This window comes from Parambassis ranga, chromosome 5, assembly GCF_900634625.1.
Source record: "Parambassis ranga chromosome 5, fParRan2.1, whole genome shotgun sequence".
Lineage (NCBI taxonomy): Eukaryota > Metazoa > Chordata > Actinopteri > Ambassidae > Parambassis > Parambassis ranga.
In genome coordinates, this window is record NC_041026.1 from 25,969,567 (window position 1) to 25,987,299 (window position 17,733).

At 42.5% G+C, this 17,733-nt stretch overlaps 2 protein-coding genes across 2 annotated transcripts; one reads left to right on the top strand and one right to left on the bottom strand.

Annotated features, from left to right (window-relative positions):
• The first annotated feature begins 483 nt into the window (after positions 1–483).
• LOC114436447 (butyrophilin-like protein 2) lies at positions 484–2,715 on the top strand. The gene is made up of 5 exons (XM_028406719.1): positions 484–597; positions 719–1,057; positions 1,143–1,244; positions 1,390–1,716; positions 2,264–2,715. The coding sequence occupies exons 1-5, from the start codon at positions 555–557 to the stop codon at positions 2,626–2,628; spliced, it is 1,176 nt and encodes a 391-aa protein (XP_028262520.1). The 5' UTR covers positions 484–554; the 3' UTR covers positions 2,629–2,715.
• Positions 2,716–10,217: 7,502 nt separating this feature from the next.
• LOC114436104 (bone morphogenetic protein 7-like) lies at positions 10,218–17,539 on the bottom strand. Its single transcript, XM_028406191.1, has 7 exons — positions 17,143–17,539; positions 13,803–13,992; positions 11,237–11,385; positions 10,816–11,022; positions 10,656–10,729; positions 10,450–10,560; positions 10,218–10,367 (listed from the first exon to the last, which is right to left on the bottom strand). The coding sequence occupies exons 1-7, from the start codon at positions 17,537–17,539 to the stop codon at positions 10,218–10,220; spliced, it is 1,278 nt and encodes a 425-aa protein (XP_028261992.1).
• Between the last annotated feature and the right edge of the window lie 194 nt (positions 17,540–17,733).

A 17,733-nucleotide genomic window follows, 5' to 3' on the forward strand; every position in this document is an offset into this window, starting at 1 on the left:
GTCAATAAACCTGTACCGGGTAAGATGAAATGTTAATTTTCCACAATGCACAGAGAAAGAAGTGAACAGAAACTTTCACCACTGAAACTCACACTTGCTGTCTGTGCTGGGCTGAAAAGAGAAACTGCAAACACAGTCTGTAATGCAGCAGTTGGGAAGTGGTCAGGGTGCCTGTGATTTGTATCAATAAAAACACATTCTGTGTAAATGTCAGTGGTTCTGGTGGTTTCGATGCAAAGTTGTATCATCTTAACCTGCTCTCTGGCACAATCTGCTGGTGTTTCATCCATGCTATTGTTGACACTTCTTGACCTTTTTGACACAAAACTACAAAAGTTTCAGTCGTACAGGAGTCTTAAAAGACCAAAACACGTAAACAATAGCAGCACAGTCAAGACTCATGTGACAAGTTCAACTGGTTTCTTCACATTCTGATGCATCATCTGAAGCAGTTTAAAGAGAAACTAAAACTTTCCGGGTGTACGGTGAAAACCAGTTGTGAGATAATGTCCTAAAGTTTGTGTTAAATTAAAGGGAAGTGTTGACATTTCTGCATGAAGATGGAAATATTTATGATGTTTGTGATCCTCGTTCATGGTAAGACATCCTCCACCCTTATTTGATTGAGCACTGGATTTAAACTGCATTTTCTCACACATTGTTTAAGTGATTCATTGTAATGCTTTTTAAATGTCATTGTAATGACCTGTCCTTACAGTTTTCCAGCATACCTCAGCTGTAGAGCTATATGAAGGAGGCACGTTCGTCCTTCCTTGTGAGTTTCACACCTTTGACCTGGATGATCCCACAGCAGTGTGGAAGCGCTATGACCTCAGTCCTTCAACCGTCCACCAGCGACAGCTGGATAGTGATGAACTAAGAGACCAAAATCAGCGATTCAAAGGCAGAACATCTATGAAGGCTGATGCTCTGGAGACTGGTGACCTCAGCCTGAGTCTGACAAACCTTCAGCCTCATGATAGCGGCACCTACACTTGCACTGTCAGGGCAATGGGAGGTGAATGGAGGCTGAGAGATGTTGATGTGCAGGTCAAAGGTCAGTGGCAAACCAATATTGGCATGTACCTACTGTAGATACCAAGCATATTCTATGCTGTTCTGTTTGTTCCTCTTGTCCACAGAACGATTTCCATTCTGGGCCAAAGCTCTCCTGATTGCCCTGGTATTTACTGGTACTGTTGTTTGCTGTATACTAATATATTTTCGGTCCTACATCATGTCAGGTAACTAATATTGCATTACCCATAATGCTGATATTTAACATCCTCTTGTGGTCAGTGATAGAAGCTAATGTAATTACAGTGAATTATGATCACAAGTCATCCCCTTTGTTTGTACAGCTGATGAGGTGATTTGTTGTCTTCTCAGGGTACCAGGTGGTGGTGGATTCAGGTGCTTGGTCAGTTGAGCTGCCATGTAGAACCACAGTTCGACTGCCGAAAGATGTTAAAGTGGAGTGGACCCGCAATGACTTCAAGATTAGTAAAGTCCATGTGTATCCTGACTACTCTCTGCTGAGAGATGAACAACACTTGTTTTACAGAAAGCGCACGAGCATGAATAGTGAGCTGAGGGAAAGAGACCTCAGTCTGACCTTGTTCTACCCCACTGATATTGACAGAGACATCTACACCTGCACTGCCTACAAAGGGGAAAAAATCCTCTTGAAGAAGCATGTGAGGATCCACATCAGAGGTCAGTATACTGAAAATCGCCACACAAAAAAACAACCCCAACATGTATTTACATTTATCAATGTCAGCATTTTGCTATATACAGAGTTACTTGTGGCTGTTGTCACACAAATGATGGTATATTGGATCTGACAATTTACAAATACAGCAGAAAAAAGGAAACAGCTCAGACTGATGCGGCCATCATTCAACAATGATCCATGTTCACGTTGTACTGCCTCTTTCCATTTGAGAGCTTGTCATCAAGCATGACTATAATTGGCTCAGCAGTTTAAGTGTGATGAGACCAGTGACAGGACAAGCTCAGATAGAACTAAACTACAACCACACCACATCCTCAGCTGCACTTATGTTGTGCTGCTGCACCTACACAAACCAGAATAGAAAGATGTAGAAGCACACAAGACCAAGACCTGCACAATTTCAGTAATAGTGTAGGAGGATTATTTCTTTAGTGTTTTCAACACTGTTTTTGAGAATTTTTTTCATTAACTTGTAAAGACATATTGTTCCATCTGCACAGCTCACATTGTTTGTTGTCCTCTCAGACTGTGAAGTGGAGGTAAAGGCGGGGGTCCATTCAGTCCTTCTGCCATTCAGAACAGTGGGTGACCTGCCTGCAGATGCTGAAGTAGAGTGGTGGCGCTTTGAACCTGAACCCTGGATGACTCTCCACAAATATCAGAATGGTTCTGACCAGCTTGAAGAACAGTTCAGCCTGTACAGGGGCCGCACAAAGATGAACGCAGACCTGCTGGAAACCGGAGACCTCAGTCTTACCTTGTTAAACCCCACAGAAAAAGATGCAGGGATATACATCTGCAGAGTCGACAGTGGGAGCATTCTGAGAGGAACCACAGTGGTGCTGAAAGTCATGGATCCAAATTCATCCATCCATCCATTCATCATCTGAACCCGCTTTGTCCTGCAGTGCAGGGTCACAGGGGGCTGGAGACTATGGGTGTGAGGCAGGGTACACCCTGGACAGGTCACCAGTCCATCAAGGGGCAACACACACAGACAAGCAACCAGTACCTAACAAGCACGTCTTTAGAATGTGGGAGGAAGCCGGACCACCTGGGGAAAACCCACACAGGCCAACTCAATTCAATTCAATTCAATTCAATTCAATTCCATTCATCCAGAAGATGATGAGTTGGTCTGATCAGTCAACTACTGATTCTTGATAAAATGAAATATTTATCAGCACAAAACTGATGAAGGGTGGACTGTGGCAGCTTCATCTTTAGTCTGATTCCAACTTACAACCTGATGATCAGTAATGTCAGGGTAGCAACATTACTGTTACAGCTCTGTGATATGCACACAAGCATGTTGTTTTGGACCCTCCTCTCTCTCCATGGAAGAAAAAAGTACTTCAGTAACAATATGTTGCATTCCTGTATCCTGTTCATAACAGCAAATAAAAGTACTACTGTGGCAGTACTGTAAGGTTCCCTCCGCAGAAAAGATGTCACAGTTTTTTAAAGAAACAGAGAATAACTGCTCCAACATGTTCTAATTTTTATGTGTGCTTTGTGGATAGCAGCTTTTTGATGCCATTTGTTTGCAGTCTCTGCAGTGATCAGTTAAAATACTAATTTATGATTGGTTTGTGTTTTATTGAGGGTTACAATACATAAGTCTTTGCTGTCCTTCTCTTTGTGTTTGCCAAACGATTCCCCAGAAACTTTGAACACTATTAAAAAAATCAATTTAAAACTGAACACCGTGTCAGTTTACACTAGTCCAGACAGGCCCATGTCCCTAGTGATCAAAACTGTTTTCTTTGTCATGTAGCTACTGTGATACAGACCTTATCTCTCTCTCAGGCCTCCTGCTTTTATTCATTTCATTTCTTCTTTCACAATGTGTCAATATTGATTTAAAATCAGCATTTTTCCAACATTTCTATTAACATCTTACCTAGGACAATGAATTTAATTGACACAGCTTGGTTTATGTGTCTTGGACACCATCTAGTGGACAACAGATGTCAGTTCCTGGTGGTTAACAGGACTTGCAGATTAAACAGTATTTGCATGCCAGAACTACTCAAAGCAGTATTACATCATCTACATTGGAGGGAGGCTTTTGATGATTGTCTTCTTTCATGTGCAGTATATGTAGGAAAAGACACAAATAAAAAAAATCTAACAATCCACAAAAAACAGAGTAGAGTTCACGTAATAGAGAAATATAAATATTTTTTTATACCAGTGTATTAGCATGGAAACTTTCACTAATGAAACTCACACTTGCTGTCTGTGCCAGCCTGCAAAGTGAAACTGCAAACACAGGCTGTAATGTAGCAGTTGGGAAGTGGTGGGAGTCACTGGCGATTTCTATCAATAAAAACACATTTTGTGTAAATGTCAGTGGTTTTGGTGGTTTAGCCTAAATGTGCTATTCAGGACAAAGGCGTTTTATGCTGTGAACTTTCTCCAGCATGATTGTGTGTCTGTGTGTGTGTGTGTGTGTGTGTGTGTACATCAGTGGATAAAAACAAGAGAAAAAAAAAGAGACACAGAAAGAGAGAGTGGGCAGAGGAAGCATGATGTGACTCAAAGTGAGAAATCCTCTTCACCACAACACTAAATTCTGCGTAGGCTTTCCCATGACTGGGGGTTCACCTGCTGAGGCCCTGCAAAATCAATAGCTGAGACCCAGGCTTCTGTGCTGCTGAGGCAGCCAGGAAACCCAAACCATGTCCTCTTTTCTGTTTTAAAATGAGGTGAAACACAGAGGATGTAACCTGCGCAAACATGAAAGGACTTCATCTCTCTTTGCAGAGATACTTAACACTGACCTTTAAATGCTTTGGTCAGAAGCAATTTGAAAGCCGTCATTCGGTTTGGTGTCTCACTCATTCAGGGTGAAACATTATTAATTCACATCTGCCCACTGAGGTGAGAAAAGCAGGAAGTGAGAAGCAGCAGGAAGAATTAACAGCAAGTGAAGGCTATGCTTTCAGGCTGCAGATGTGTCTGCAAGATTTCTGTTGTTGTGCTGTCCCTCATCTTTTCTTTTTACTGTATGTGTCAGTGTGTGTGTGTGTGTTTTCTGGCTGGTCTAAAGCAATGGTTTCCCACCTTCACTGCACTAGGCAAAACGCCAAAGTCATCAGGCAGTCATACACCTACCATCAGCTGAGGAGTTGCACAGCAGTCTCATTTCTAATTATACACCCAACAACAGAGAGCTACAGAGTGAGCAAGAGAGTGTGTGTAATATGTAAAGAGAGGAAGAGGAGGGTGATTACAAATGGAAGAGAGGATAAGAGTGCTACTTAGCAGCAAACACAGGGTGAACAAGTTCAGATGCAAGAAGAGAGAGAAAAAAGCAGAGGGAGAGACATCAAATCTGTCTGAGAAAGGTTAACAGGACTGACTGAGCAGAGTGGGAGTGTAAATGTAAAAGCGAGTAGGAGGGAAGAGAGAGAGGGGGGGTGGAGAAGAGAAAAGAAGAGAAGAGAAAAGGAGGAGTGTGTGTCTGACAGGCAGTCTGTTGAGCTTGTCTGGATGCATCTGCTCATTCTGCTATGTTTTGCTTTTTCACCTGCTGACTGCGAGGACTGCTCAAGCCAGACAGGTGTGTGAGTGTCTGCCTTCGTGCTGTGAGCATGGGTGGACACGCTGTGTGAAGATGGATATGCAGAGACACACAGACGGAAGACGTAAGTAAGATCTTGATTTATGTAGAGAAAAAGGCAAAAGAAACTCTTCATTGAACTTATTTATATCTGCTTCACAGAGACAAACAGTGAGCTGACTAAATGCATCATTGTCACTACTGATATGCATGTCGTTATCATGAAGGCAGCAAACACTGAACACTGCTGTGTGTACATTTGATTTGCATACATTAGTGACCTGTAGTGATGATGATTACCTCATATGGTTACAGGCCATGCTGGAGTGATGCTCTGATCATACCTGTGTGGGTCACTGTGAGTTAGTAGCCCACACCACCATGCCATTTGAATTCATTTACATTCACACTGCAGCTGACAAATATACTTATCTATTTATGTCTCCAGTGCTCACACAGGAATGTCAGTGTGAGGGTGTTGTCTGATCCCACACACTCATAATACAGAAACAGCTCATATCAGAGACATGCCTGTCAAAGAAGTCCATTCAGCAGCGATGCTCAGCTGATGACATAATCATGGGATGAGCTTTGCATTGACAGGCTGTTAATGTCCCTCGCTGCTTCTTACCTCTCTGTAACACTTTGTGCAAAATTATATAAATGCCTTTGTTCGCTAAGACACTGCTGTGTGTCTGACCGCAAGGTGCTTATATTTAGCCCACCTCGGTGAACTGACTCACTGCTGTGCATGTGTGTAAGGAGGATAATGGGGTTTCAGTGTTTAGTCAGTGAATATACACATTTCACTACAAATAACCATAGAAACTTTAGTGGAAGATATTTTAGGCTTAAAGCAGGTGAGTTTACTTAAATAATCTGACCTTCTAACTTCGCACCCACCACTAACATTTGACCTTGTCCTCACTACACTCAGGCCTTCCACAACCACACTGCTGTATTTTATTGCCATAGTAACGTTTTAATCATTGTTCTTCAAACTAAGCCTGTCAATATAGCAAACGATGGTTGGAAAGCTGTAATTTAAAGCAAATGGTAAAGTTATCATTCATATGCCAAGGGGATATTTACAGGCAGTGATCTCATCACAAGGCGCTCGCGAGACAGAAGTTCTGTCGTTTATTCAGAGATTTTTTTTTTCTTCAGCTTGACAACATATTTATGATCATTTAAATGTTGCTGTTTCTTCTGCTGTGTAGATTATGAAGACCTTGGGTCAGTAGCGAGACTAATGGAGTCTGTGTCAAATGATCACAACACCATCTCTACAGGAAGCCAAGCAGTGTGAGTGAGTGTTTTCACCATGAACCCGGTTCTGGTCTCAGACGGAGACAGCCTCCCTTTCAAAAAGAGGGAACAGAAGGCATGCTCAATGCTGCAGGACCAACAGTGTGATGCTGCAAATTTCAAAGCGCCATATCCTTACAAGACAAAACATACAGGCCCATTTCAGCCTGTACCCAGAAGGATGCCTGCACTTTACCAGCCCTGGATACAGACACCCACAAGGTCCAATCCTCATGCCCTTTCTGCATTCAGAGAGCATCATGGCTGGACAGAGTGGAGAGAGTTCAGTCCCCTGCACCCTGGATGGGATTTTTCCCACAATTACCAGAACCATAGCAACTTGTCTGGCACGCCTGCTTTCATCCCTGGTCATCTGCCCTACACCTCCAGGCACAACTCTCTCTCCCTGATCCCTGAGGGTTTCCAGAGAGTGCATGGAGGTTATGGCTGGGAGAAGACATTAAAGGACAAAGGTCTGAGCTCGGTGAGGCAGAGCTACGGCAGGCATAAAGGTCCATATATGAAGAGAGGAGACAGTAATATGGAGTATTGTCCCAGGGTTGAAAAAGCCAGTCCTCCAGCTTTGAGCATGTGCCTACCTCACTCTCCAGAAGAGGACCTCACACTGCAACTTGATTTGTTGCACAAAACAACAAGAACCGTTTCTGGACATTCCTTCAGAAGAGTTTCCCCAGCAAGCTCAGACAGCACATGCATGTCCACAAAGGAGGACTCCCCCACTGGCTCTTCCCAGCATGCTTCTTCCTCTGCCTCTCCTAACCGTTTCCCCTGGCTGCTCCCACATTTTGTGGCAGGTTCTCTCATTGAACTTAGAGATGGTCGGCTAAGAAGAGTGGAGCACCTGCAGACTGAGGACTTTCTGCTTGGCTCACTGGCCTGTCCTGACCTGCGTCTGAGCTGCTGCACGGTGCAGAGCATCTCTCCATCAGCCTCATCCTCCTCAATCTTCCGCCTCCTCATCTTGCTTCATGACCAGCAGTCCCAGGTGAAGGAAGATCAGTGGTATTATACACAGCAGAGCCTACACAATTAGTCATTATACCACAATACCTTTGAATACTGCATTTAAATGCCTCATACATGTTTGCACTTGATGACATTTTGTGTTAAAGAGCATAAATGAATAGATCCTGTCAAAATCCAAAATTAATGCTGCCTTCTTTTAGCATCAGTAATGATAGGGTTGGTATTATATTATACATCATTATTATGGTACTATTATTGCATAAGATATAAATGACTTTAAAAACTGTATGTGATGCCAATAAGACCAAAGCCTTGCTTATCTCAGCAAGTCAGTACCAAACCACATTCTGCATACACTGCAGCATGGCTCTGCTGTAAAAGGGTGTGCAGATCAATTAATCTGCATTTATTCAAAGGTATTTGCTGAATCTTCACATGAAACCTGCTAAGCTGCAGAGGCTAGGCAACACTTCAGGGCTATAACTGCAATCAAATTTAAGCACCAATAGATTCTCAGACTGGAATACCACCCCCTAGTGAGAAAATGTCAAAACTGCATTCCTATGTGTCATTCTATTGAATGTGTCTTCCCACTCCAGGAGTTGGTGGACGTGTATGTGGAATACCCATTCTTTGTGCGTGGGAGGGGCTGGTCTTCCTGCAGCCCTCAAAGGACTGCCCGTCTCTGTGGCCTGCAATGCCGTCAGCTCAGTGTGGGAGACGTCTGCTTGGCTCTCACACCCGTCTCATCTCCACTGTCAGCAACCCTGGAGCAAAAAAGTTCACCCAAGAAGTCAGAGGAAGGATGCAAACCCTTAAAAGCACCACACCTGCAAAGTGACCCATGCATCCTGGTTCCCCCAGGGCCAAAGCAGCCAGAAAGGGGGCAGAGGACAGGGGCTGACACAGTCCGCAGGAGACACTATTCTGCCCCCGAGCCAAGAGGGCCAGGAAGTAATTGTATGTAGGATCTCTGTTTTACGGACAGGGAGCTAGCTGCTCTCTTGTAAGCTCTGTTACTATCAGCCTATATTTGCTGTCCTTCTACCTCCTGAATCACATCTCTGTGCTTGACTGTCATTCAGATTAGTATCTAAGGAGTAACAACTAAAAGGGAAAGAGAAATTGAATCCTCAGCTTATATAAGCACAGAGTGTATTCATCAAGTTAGTCAGGGATCACACAGCGACAGTATGAGTTTGTCAGGTCATTAGACTTTGTGTGTGCCTAATTAAAGTCTATGACAGCTTATGTCTGAGCTCCTTTGGTGCATTTTAGGACAGCTGTAATTGTGTGTGTAAATATTCATATTCTTCTCCTATTTAAGCTACTTCTGACTAAATGAGCCCATGCTCCTTGAAAGCACATAAAAATACTCCCTCAGGTCAACTTTATCTCTTCTCTGCCTAATGTTATGTGAGATTTCTCTTCAATCACAAAAGGAAAACTGATTCAAATTAAGCATCAGGTTAATATTTCCCTCAGTTTAATGATGATCAACACCTTTTTAAATTGTCGAATTCAAATTTACGCTTCTACCTCTTTTCTATTTACAGATACTATTATATGTGTTTTTAACAGTGTGAGTAGTGATTTAATATGTGGTTAGTAAAGTAAACCCAGTGAATGTCAGTGTGATTGCCTTCATGTGCTTGGCTGTTATATACATATATGATACAGATGCTTTGTATTGATGTCACTTTTTACAGTGGAAGCTCATGCTATAATAATAAAAGGTTGAGTGTGTTTTAAGCCACTCAAAAGTTTACATTTAATTAAATGGGATGAAATACTGACTCGAGTGTTCCAGCAAAGGGTGCCATTCACAGATTGAGTCTCTACTTTGAGAAAACAATAAATGTTATGTCTATAAATGCCTTCATATTTGTACAGTTCCTCACTTTGGTGGTAATAATGTAATTATTAAGGTAAAAACGTCACATCTGCTTCATAGTTTACATCTTTTTAATGTGAAAATGTGACAAAAAAGCGACAGCCTCTCTTTGCCCACCTGCAGCTGTGCTCTGACACCAGAGGGCAGCTGCACTGGGAAGGGTGATGGTGCACACCCTGATGTCCATCTTGTGATGATGAATTGCTGACCTCAAGCCTCTTGCAGGTGTTGTCATATATGTCTGCACCAGGAAATAAGTCCACAAGCCAGGCCTGTGAGTCCCACACATTGTTATTAACTGCTGTCATTATTCACTGAGCTGCTGCAGATGTTCTACACCTGTCCATCTGGCATGTTGAATTGTGCATGTTAGTTCATACAGCTAGTCTAAAGGCCAATCCATCTTACATCAGTAAACACATGCAGAAAATTTGTACTTTTTTCATCATGTAAACAAAAGTTCTATTTGAGCTTGTGAAATAACTCCACACAGCTCTTTTCAGTGCACTTTACTAGTCACAGAAAAACAAAATAAAACTCTTTGTTCAGCCTCTGTGGCCTGAAGGGTGAGGCCAGCTCAGCTGCTGGTCATAAAAGCAGACCCTCAGTTTGAAGCTTGCTTTGTGGCAAGAGCTTCCTGGTGACCAGTCAGTCAGTCAGTCAGTCATCTCCTGTTTTTGGTTCTTCCATCTCCCCAGATTTTCAGATCTCAATAGCAGCAGTCAGTGACACCCACAGGCCCTGACCACCATGTTGCGGTACTTTTTGAGGATGACGTTGGAGCTGTCGTCAAAGTATAGCACTGAGATGCCGTGGAGCTGTGTGGGGGCGCAGCAGGGCTTGGGCACTGTCCCTGGGTTGATAAAGTGTACCTATGGCAGAAGAGAACACATAAGAATCCTTGGAGAAGTTACTGTTGAAAGTATCATTGGTCAGGGTTGGTTTGGTGCTTACCAGAGTTTGCACAATAGCATGATTGGTGGCGTTCATGTATGAGTTGAGAGGGAAGGCACACTCCCCATCACAGTAATAGGCTGCATAGCCCTCAGGTGCTATGATCCAGTCCTAATCAACAGCAAAGCTTTAGTAAAATGTCACCTTTGAAGAAATATATATATATATATATATATATATATAATGCATTTAAATTTGTGCCATACCTGCCATCCCAAATCCCTGAAACTGACATACAGCTCATGCTTTTTACATCCCTCTTTAGAGAAGCCCAGGTTATCTGAAACTAACAATTTGCAAACACACACTGTTAGCTGGTAGACCAACATATGGCTAAGCTCTATGTTTGATGAGATTTGAAGGCACCTGTCGCAGCCTCCACCGCCTTCAGAGCATCTTGGACAGTCCTCTGGGGTTTGGAGCGGTTGGACTGGCGCCCCTTGTGGCCGTGGGCTGAGCGGATGCTGCGAAATCGCACCTCATTGGCTTTGAAGAAGACAACCACGAAGACCTGCTTGTCCTGGGGCCCACTGCCTGTCACCAGCCCAGCTAGTTGAGTGTTCCTCCTCCGGCCTACATAGGGACACACAAAGCACAAACCACTAAATGTGACAAAGTCACACAGTCTACCCTATGTTGCCTTTATTCATCTTAATATGACCACAATTACTTTAAAATCAGAGAGAACCCTTTGTACAGATTTATTTAATACATATTAGTATTAGTATTAATTACTGCAGACAAACACTGTTGCTGCTTCAACCTATGAGATGTGGGAGCAACTAACCATGACTGTCGTCGATGACCAGGTGCAGTCCAAGGTTCTGCTCAGGGTTGGTCAGCCAGAGGTTACTTGTGGTGGTCAGGTCGAAGATCAGCCAGCCCTCCTCTGAGGCCCAAACTTCTCTCTTGTCCAACAGCAGCAGCTCCACTTCACTGAGGAGAGACCCAAGTGTAAATACATGTTCGTATTAGGCTGAAGTGTCAAAACAGCTTTTCAGCGAAAAATACTTGTTTGGCAGCAGACTGAAATCTCAGAGATGACATATGTCACACGCTGTTGATGAAATGTCAGCCATGATGAGTGACCTGTTGTTTTTCACTGCATGTTGATTTCTGAGGCCTCTGGAACACAATCTGAAGGAATGTGGGATTCTAAGCAAAATGTTTGGCTGTCATGCAACTTCAATAAAAAATGTATCAACTGGTCCTGTAATATTTACAGTGCCGTTATGTGTGGGACCACTTGTTTTATGTTGTAAGGCAGTTGGTAAAAGTGCTAACATGGAGAGCTGTGAAGATGCACAAAAAGAACCATGAAGCAGCAACCTAAAACCTAAATAAACAAAACAGGGGAATGTTGCTGATTACTCAGCTGCTCAGTTTTCACTGCATCAGCAGGGAAAACCAACTGTCTGCTTATAAGCTTACAGTAAAACTAATGGAAATTTGTATTGCGAGGGAATACAATACATTCCCTTTCATTCAAAATGTAATTTTTACTTGTTTAACTTAGCTATGAGCATGCTCGGTGAACAGCCCCTGCTGTGAACGTTATTAAAGCCTCACTTTCTCAACACCTCTTAAGAGGACTCCACAGTGACATGCCTCGTCTTCAGGGCAGATCTCACAGACAAATGCTTTGTTCGCAGACTGAGGTTCAGACATCAGGCAGACGTCTGCCTTTTGTCCTGCTGCCTGCTCGTCTGTGTGTGGTAGCCTTTGTGTGAATGACAATGGTGTTGCCTTTAACACCATCGTCAGCTCCACTGTCACAGATAAAACACTTATCTAAATCCACTGGCCACACATGACCCACGTTAAAAGCCACTTTTTAATTACCATCCATAATAATACCTCCTGAAAAGGGTTTTAAGTGTTAGCAAGTTGTAACAAGTTCAGAATGTGCATACTTTTAGTCAATCATAACATGAAAGTTTCTGCCTCTCTGTCTTCTTTACAGGAATTTATAGATTATTAATCAATCAATAAGTCATGGAGGTATCCGAGAAGTGGAGATTTTAATGCAGAACTATTTTTTATATCATTAACACTAACTGTTACTAACCACTAATCCTTATAAACCTGGGGGAAAAAACAATCCTTTAAAAGTCTTTTTCTCAACCAATAGTCTGCTGCTCTGCTTTTATTTGTTAAAGATATTTAAGATTATTGTGACACTCGTGCTTGATATTATCAACCAAATTCTGGTTTGAAGTTGTTGTTGAATGAATGTTGTAACAAATTGACCTTAGAAAACTGTCATTCTTGCTTAGAAATAAATAAATAAATAATTTAAATTGCAATAACTGTATCTGTGGGTCATTAGAGGCCACAGGAAGTTATTCCAAGGTGTGTGGAGTGTAGAGTCTGTAATTCCATGTGTGGTTTAAAAACATGAAAAGTGAAACAGAAGCTGGCAGACAAAACACAAGCTTGAGACTGTGATACAGACAGAGACATGGAGGAATAGCCACTGACAGAGTAAGTGACGTCTTGAGGGTTTCACGTTATTTGAGGTTGGAGCTAAGTGATGAAAATGCATGTCTCCCGGGGACTGCCCTGCTCTAATGTGTGAGAAGGACCGTATTTCTGTAATTGACACTAATGTCTGTGTAAACAGTGCCACTGCTGACACTAACATCAGCACAAATAATGTCTGGGGAAATGTAGCATAACAACCAGTTTTCACAGCAGCACAAAGTGTTTAAAGTCAACCACATGACATGTGTGTCACTAATGGAAGATAAACACATGTACTGTAGCTATCAGACATCTAGTTACCCACAACATTTCAAAGGACACCTGTGAAATGATTCAAATCACAAAAGACATCACCTCATTGATGTCAAGCAGTTCTTGAGATGACTTTAAGATCTAAGAGAGATTTATTTGGAATTTAGAAACTGGTAGCTCCACGCTGAAAGGCATTTAAATCCAGCCATCCATCAATGTTCTTAACATGCTTCCTCCTGTACAGAGTCACAAAGGGACTGAAGCCTATCCTAGCTATCAGGCAGGAGGCAGGATACACCACCACTGAAACTATTTTTGAAGGAATCCTGTCACTTGACATATTGATATACGATCTTTTACACAACTGTCCTGCAGGTTATAATGGAACAGCATACAAACCATGTGACTTTAGGCACAGTTTGTGTGTCATTCCTAGGCTTTTTCAGTTATTTCCTCTGCCATCATACTGTGTGACAAGCTTAGGAATAGGGTCGAGGAAGAGCAGATATCCTTATTATCATAAATATTATTACTCCTCCTAATAGAGCTGCGCAAACAAATAAGATACATGTTTAACAGTTGACCAAGAGCAAAACATAACACAAAAACACCTTTACCTGTTTGTAGGTTCCTGCAGGACCTGGTAGACACTGACTGTGAAAGTTTCATTCTCATTTTGCTCCTGGATGAAATCCTTGTAAATCCTGAACTCTGCTGCTGTGATGGCTTCTCCCTCTGGAATACGGGAAAGGTCAAACCGGAATTCTCTTGCGTGCTGCTGGAAGAGAAGATCCTGATCCTGATCAACTATGAAAGGGAGACAGACACGATGTGATACGTTAAAGAACAGGTGGAGGTGTTTTCTCTGCAGCACACAGAGAAGATTCTTTCTGACCCTTAAAAAAAGAAAGTTTGTACAGACAAAATCTTTGGTACAATCACATGGTAGACCAGTCAGTGTTTGCGATAACTGTTGTTGATTCAAGCGATTCTCTTGTAAGCACTTGGTCAGAAATAGGAAAAATCCCGCTAAACATCATTTAAGTTAAGTCTGCCATACATGCCAATGTGGGGGAAGAAAAAAAAGCATCCATGGCTCAGTTTGGCTCCCTGTTTAAATTGCACACATGTGCTGACCACAAGAAAAGGCCTGTTAAGGCACAGCCCGGAAAACCACAGCAGCTAGTGTGCTTTTACAAACACACTCACATGAAGTAAAGCAGAGAGCAGCACAAATTCATGCGCACTTTTCTCCCAGACTCCTTGCCCACAACACCTCCCTGATCATTTTGCAATACATCATACCATCCAGTGACTTCATTCTGATTGTGGAGAAGTTGAACAGCAGAAGCTGGTGACACTGTGAGGTTTCCACCCAGTCCTGCGCCCGCTGAAGCTCTCCAACGTTAAGAGTTTCCAGAAAACAGTGGTCAGAAAGACCCCAAAGCTTCCTGAGCTTTCCAGTGTCATGTTTTTACAGCATTAGTCAACGTGCTTGTCCTTGGAAAGAGCACTGGAAGTCTCTGGTGAAGGTGTGCAGAGCAGCAGCGATTAGCCGCCTTAAACACATCCTGCCCGCTGGCATTCACCATGACATCATCTGGGGTTCTAACTGATGGTCCACTATTGTTTCAGTGCGCACACAACCATCCTCACACTAGAAACAGAACAGATTTAATGGCCCTACAGAGCCTACACACACACTGAGTCACAGTCTTTTAAAAACTGTTTTACATCACAAAAACACACAAGTCGTTCATCGTTGAGAGCTGTGCATGCTGAACTCTGCTAGTCATTTGTTTGACCGCAATTAAATGCTGGAAGGGAACGAGGGGTGATTTTATGAAAGCAATAATTGCTTGTAAGGACTTGGTGTGTTTACGTTAGGGGCCATTAGCTGCAGAGATCAGACCTCAGATATGCAAACTTCCCTCTGGGAGGCATTTCAACACTTCAGATTATTCCTGACAGTGCAGGGCCACACAGCTGCAGAGCTATCATTAACCTATAGCAGTTTTATAGTTTTATATAGTTGTTGTTGTTTTTTTAATCTATGTGGGGGGTTTTTAAGATGTATGTCATCTCAAGGACTACCAGAATGGAAATGTGACCAAGCCATAGCATTAATGACATAATAATCTTATTAAAGGTAGATGGTAAATCACACATTTTATTACATTTTAATCTGTGAATAGCTTTATTACCTGTAAGAAATTTAAACCAAAGTTAATGCACCCTATAATTAAAAGTAGAGGAGAGGAAAAGGTATCACGCATGTATAAATAAACGAAAGGATAATGAGATTTTCTAGCATGGCAAAGCAAATTCTTGGCATGATCTCCTTATGCTACCTAAAGATCAGCTTAGCAGGACAAGCACATTTCTTCTTGCTGGTTCTTAAAAACACAATAATCCTTCTGTTCCTCAGAGCCACGTTCATTCCTTCTGTTGGGAGAACATTTTACGCTCTATTATTTTAAATAAAAGCCGGTGACATTTCTGCTCATTAAGCCTTTTCTTGTGGTCTGCAGGTGTGTTGTGGTCACGTCTCCAGGCACAGCAGAAGGAAGGTGGGTGTGACGGGCAGCAGAGAGCTGCTGTAACAGGGGCGGCCTAAAAAACTACAAATGCAAGTGCAGTATAGCTACCGTACCTTGAACAATATGACCTTGAGTGAAGCATTCCCTTTCCCTCAAACATCATTAATTTCACTTAAAGATACTGATGTGGCTAATTTATCTAAAAGAATAAAATAAGTTACAGCTGCCTGCCTTCTCATTGGAAGCTGTGGTCTTTGAAAAGGGGAATACCCAAATCCATTCTGGTCTTGAAGCACTCGTCAAGAGACCACCAAGACAGAGCCACTCCAGCCCACTGTGGGAGCCTGAGTTAAAAACTCTGCCAATCATCAGCACAGAAGGCCATGGTGGGTTTGAGAAAGAAATAATACACATTCATATTGTGCATGTGTTTTCCCCCTTTCTTCCTCTTTATAATCAAACTCTTCAAATGTGAAACCACATAAATCTGCTATTGGTTTTCAGACAGTGTTTCCAGATCTCATTAGCTAAAGACTGTTCAGGAGGACATAAAATGTAATGTTTAAGTTTTCTTTACGGTCTCCAAGTGTTTTCTATTAAGTGCATGTTTTGTGCTAATTTAAAAACATAACTCTAAATGACTTTATTTAGAAGCTTGAGTTCAGAGAGAAACAGTTGGATGGAAATGTTTAAGTTTTCTTAGAGATCAGATAAACAAATTTTAACTGTTCACACCAACCTACAACCCTCATTCTGGTTTGGGATGCAAGATACCTGCTGTTTGTCCAGAGTGATATCAGAGCTGCTGTGGGGATTTCAAGGGAATCAAAGCAGGATTCACCTGTTTTATATTTACTGCTTTCTGAACGAGCACTCCCACCATGGTGCTGTACAGCAATATCATGCATATGTGCAGATCAACTTGTGTCTTGCTCCCTAAGGGGTTTATAAATGCCTGTTCAATTGCTGGTCATGCGAAACAAAGCCATGCTAAAGCCTCTTCTCCAGAGCTTTGAAGGGATTCTGGGGAAATCGGATATATGCATGTTGTCATAACATTTACAGCTTGGAATGCATAATGCTTGATTTCAGGTGAGAAAACAAAATGACCCAAAGGGGTTAGGGATTTCAGACACAGTGGCTTTAACTGAGACACAATTCAGTAATGTACTGTGTTGTGTGTAAGTGAAGAAAGAAAGTAAGAACATATAAAACTTTGACTCAGCAGAAATGATTCTAATTGCTTGTGACAGTGGGCTACCCTAAGTCCATGTATAGTTATATTTAGTGTATAGTGGCGATAAAATGGGAGACTTCTGCTCGGCCTGGTTCTTGTATATACAGAACAAAATCTCATTGAATGAAATTATACAGTTTCTCTAAATGCAACAAGAATGACAAAAGACAGGATACTCACTGAGGTTGACGAAGCTCATCACCGTGTCTGCGTCATCGAGGAAGCGGCTGTCCTGTGGGGTCACCACCGGGGACGCTTGTGTCGGCAGTAATGTCTTGTAGTAAGGATATCTGTGCGGCTCTGCGTCCGTAGAAATGGTGTTGTACAGGTCCAACATAAACATCGGGGCAGCATTTTGCTTGGTGTACACGTGCGGACGCGGACGGTGCGGCAGTCCCAGGATGGAGAGGATCTCTCGCTGCATCTCTCTGCGCTCTTGGCTCCGCAGCCGCCTTTGGATGAAGCTGGAGCGTATCTCGTTGTCCACCGAGAAGTTGGAGAAGGCGACACGAGTGGATAACCCGCAGTAACACCACGACAGGAGCATTGTTGTCGTTGCCAAGGCGCTAGCCACCATTTTCACACTCATTTTTACGCGCGTCCCTTACTAGACAAAATATAAGAATGGAGAGGTGGTTCCTTTATAAAGGCACTTCCTGTGTGTGGAGGAAGGTAAACACACTACACTATATCAGAGCTAAATCTCAGTCCATCATCATCTACCGTTGCGCAAAGTCTTGGAGTGATCCAGCCTGACTGGGTTTTATTGAG